The 3,925-nt window shown below is 51.9% G+C and overlaps 1 protein-coding gene across 1 annotated transcript; it reads left to right on the top strand.

The window, feature by feature from the left end:
* The first annotated feature begins 2,431 nt into the window (after positions 1–2,431).
* LOC109760180 (cationic peroxidase SPC4) lies at positions 2,432–3,708 on the top strand. The gene has a single exon (XM_020319010.4). The coding sequence runs from the start codon at positions 2,510–2,512 to the stop codon at positions 3,533–3,535; it is 1,026 nt and encodes a 341-aa protein (XP_020174599.1). The 5' UTR covers positions 2,432–2,509; the 3' UTR covers positions 3,536–3,708.
* The last annotated feature ends 217 nt before the right edge of the window (positions 3,709–3,925 follow it).

The following is a 3,925-nucleotide window of genomic DNA, read 5'->3' as shown; positions in this document are numbered from 1 at the left end:
AAGAAATCACTACCAAATCCATCAAAGCATAGCGTAGATCAAGACAACATAACATAGCACTAATCATGGACACATGGATGATCTTGTTCAACACTTGCACACCAGCCTAACACCAATCCATCCATGACCACTAGCTACTAACACTTGCCCACATGGAAACAACCATTAGCATGCTCCAAATCCATCACAACTAACTACTACAACATCACAGTCAAACAGATCAGACACCTAACCCTACCACATGGACATATCTAGCTAGAACTAGTAGATAGAAAGTGGTCATTGAACTTACAGACGCCATCGGAACGGCCGCGGAGGAGGTGCCTGGCACGTCGGAACGGCCGCGGAGGAGGTGCCTGGCACGTCAGAGAGGAGGACGAGTCGACCCGCTGCCGCAATCAACCGGTTGCTAGAGTAGTTGCGCCGCTTACCTCGTCGTCGAAGTGGATCCGCTTCGAAGGGAAAGCTCGAGAGGGGGGAAATGGTGGCTGGAGTTCTGCTGCGGCGGTCACCCTCGATATATAGGGCGACCGAATCGGCGGACGGTGACTCGAATTCGTCTAGCCGCTTTTTCGAAGAAGCGCCATCACTCCCGCCATCTCCCTCCTCTGCGTGCCGCGGCGCGGCGTTCCCCTCCCCTGCATCACTCGAGCCTGGCTTACTGGAAACGGCCAATTTGGCTGTTCCTAGCAGGCTTGACTGAGGGGTGTTTTAAGGTTCGCTATGCGGTCCAAACAATAAACATAGATATCCAAATAGCCTGTTTTCATTCCGCACAAGCCCTGCCCGACCTAACGTAACCTACCAAACGCGCCCATAAATATCTGTCTCGTTCTTGGCACATTCTAGTAGCAGAAAAGCATCTTTCATCTCATCTTATCTCCTTCTTGCACGTGCCACGTACAGTACGCAGCAATTGATCATCTAGACATGCATGGATCGTGGCGCCGCGTGCACGGTGTCTACCCCAGCCACGCGCATGCACGCACCAGAAATTTCCCGCCATCTCCGGCAACTCGCACGTAGCAGCGTGATTCTACTCCCTCCTAATAATAAGTCCTGATTTCAATATAAACAACATACGGAACGCGGATTTGATGAACATGCGTGCGCGCATCTTTTATAAATAGTAAATTCAAACAAATGCTAGAAAAATAATCTGAATTTATTTTTTTAATATACATAGTCAATCGGTATACTCGCACATGAAGTTTCATAAAGAAATCACATCCGTGGTAATCTGGACAAAAATGACAAAATAGAAGCTAACCGAATCTATATTAACATTGTTTAATGAATAGTATGGTCGCATTTGTATTTTTTTCACTAAGAATACTATGGGGTCAATACATCATGAAACTTCACACGTGAGTAGAATGATCGACTAAAGTTCATACCGTGAAATTTCAGATTTTTTAAAAAAATCTAATATTTTTTATGAATTTACTATTCACTGGATGCGCACACCCATGTTCAACTTTGTATTTTCGCAACAAACGGAGCAATTCAATATGAACTACTTACAGAGCAAAACATGTGAATCTACACTCTAAACTATGTCTATGTACATCCGTATGTAGTCCATATTGAAATCTCCACAAAACCTATATTTAAGAACGAAGGGTTTAACTGCTAGATACAATATAAGAGCATAGTGATGTATCCAAACGCTCTTATATTTCTGTACAAAGGAAGTACAATATTGTTCTGCCATCACTTTGGCCGCCTCACGCCCATACTCGTACCATGAGCACGCACTACCTTTTCTCGACTAGCCTGACACATACGCAATACTAGTAGTACTATTCGACCTGTCGAGACGTACTACGTGTCCAAATTCATTGACGAAATTGACGGATTGATGGGGAGATGCCCTGTTTAAAGGATTGATGTGTCCAAGTTTACAAAGACTTTTTCTCACGGGAAGCAGTAGCCCGTAGGTGCTCTGCTTTTGCACTGTGACAACATGGGAAATCAGATGTTTTCCTTTCCACAGGCTATCTTACTCAGCTTAGTAGCTTCATGAAATCACTTGATCAGGCTTTGTTTTCTTGAAACAAATCACTTGGTCTGGCTTAGTGGATACACTAATTTATTTATTTTTTGAACTGAGTGGATACACTAATTTTGACACCATGACAAATTGTTATTAGTCCAGAAATAACAGCACATAGTCGGAGTAGTGTGCATACGGATAGCACAAGTTAATGCTCACCACGTGATCGCCCGTGGCTGTGCCACTGTGCATGTGAGCCAGAGGCTGCTCGCTGCTAGTCACCTTCATCCTTTTTCCCTCTCTGTAGAAAACATTTCCATTTCTATATTGCACGAAGACACATGGAGTGGTTGGTGCGTGAGTTAAGCCGGATTGGCGCCGCTGTTTCTACGCTCTGCATCTCACCCGGTTTGGTTCCCGTTATAAATGACGCCCACTGCCTGGCGTGAGGAAGCGACAAGCCCAGTCAAGCTAGCTTCAGCTCAAGCTCGAGCTTCACTTCGGCCCCAAAAAATGGCGAGTAGCTCAGCAATACTGGCCGTCCTGGTCACCGCGGCCGCGCTGCTCTCCCCGGCCATGTCCCTGCCCGTCTTCACCGGCGACGCCTCCCCGGACTTCCACGCGGCGTCGTGCCCGCAGCTGGACGGCATCGTGTGGTCGTCCGTGGAGGCGGCGCTGCGGCAGGAGGTGGCCGTGGCGGCGGGCATGCTCCGCCTCTACTTCCACGACTGCTTCCCGCAGGGCTGCGACGCCTCCATCCTCCTCAACAACACGGCCGCCCGCGAGACCGCGCTCGGCCCCAACCTCACCATCCAGCCGCGCGCCATGCAGCTCATCGAGTCCATCCGCGCCAGGGCGCACGCCGTGTGCGGGCCCGTCGTCTCCTGCGCCGACATCACCCTGCTCGCCACCCGCGACATCATCGTCATCTCCGGCGGGCCCTGGTTCAACGTGCCGCAGGGAAACCTCGACAGCCTCGCCCCCGCGGCGCAGGCCAAGGTGTTCGACCTCCCGGCGCCCAACACGGCCAGCGTGGCGACGCTGGTGGAGTCCTTCGGCACCAGGGGCCTCGGCGACGTGGCCGACCTCGTGGCGCTCTCCGGCGCGCACACCATCGGGCGGTCGCAGTGCGGCAGCTTCGAAGACCGGTCCCAGCGCGCCGACGACACCTTCTCCCGCAAGCTCGCCGCCAACTGCAGCAAGCACCCGGAGCGGCTGCAGAACCTGGACGTGATCACCCCGGACCTGTTCGACAACGCGTACTACAAGGCGCTGGGGTTCAACCAGGGCGTGTTCACCTCCGACATGGCCCTCGTGAAGAACAAGACCACCGCGCCCATCGTGAAGCGGTTCGCCGAGAGCAAGGAGGCCTTCTTCGGGCAGTTCGCCAGGTCCATGGAGAAGCTCGCCAGGGTGCCCAAGCCGGCCGGCAACGTGGGCGAGATCCGGCGCTTCAGCTGCTTCAGGACCAACGCCCAGGGCACCGACGCTGCCGTGGACGCCGCCGTCGAGGAGGAGGGCTTCGCCGCTTCCGCTTGATCTGATGGTTCGGTGGTCGGCAAGCAGGCTAGCTGCCCGCCCGTGCGTTGTGTTAGCGTGCATGCATGGCATGGCCGTAGGCCGTAGCCAATCGTATTTGGGTTTCTTGGCATGCTGCTTTTTTCTGTGTGCAATGTTGGTGTAGCAATAAAGAGACAGGGGTTTGGATCGTCTTTGCATCTGATCTTGAGTTCTTGACGAACTATGTCAATTAGTCTGGACACCTATTATGTACGTATTGATAGCGATAATAGTACTTGTACGTATGCGTGAGGGTAAACACGAGGAAAGCAAAGGTGGTGGGTCGACCATGACAGAAATTGATAGATGGGGGCTGAAAGTGATACTGGTACTGGAAAACCGTAGCTAGACCCGCAAAGTAACGATGCA

The sequence above is a fragment of the Aegilops tauschii genome, chromosome 2 (genome assembly GCF_002575655.3).
Source record: "Aegilops tauschii subsp. strangulata cultivar AL8/78 chromosome 2, Aet v6.0, whole genome shotgun sequence".
NCBI lineage: Eukaryota > Viridiplantae > Streptophyta > Magnoliopsida > Poales > Poaceae > Aegilops > Aegilops tauschii.
This window is presented reverse-complemented; position numbering and strand designations above follow the sequence as displayed.

Bases quoted from the DNA above. Each gene is read 5' to 3' on its own strand.
- LOC109760180 (XM_020319010.4), top strand. From the start codon at position 2,510: ATGGCGAGTAGCTCAGCAATACTGGCCGTCCTGGTCACCGCGGCCGCG.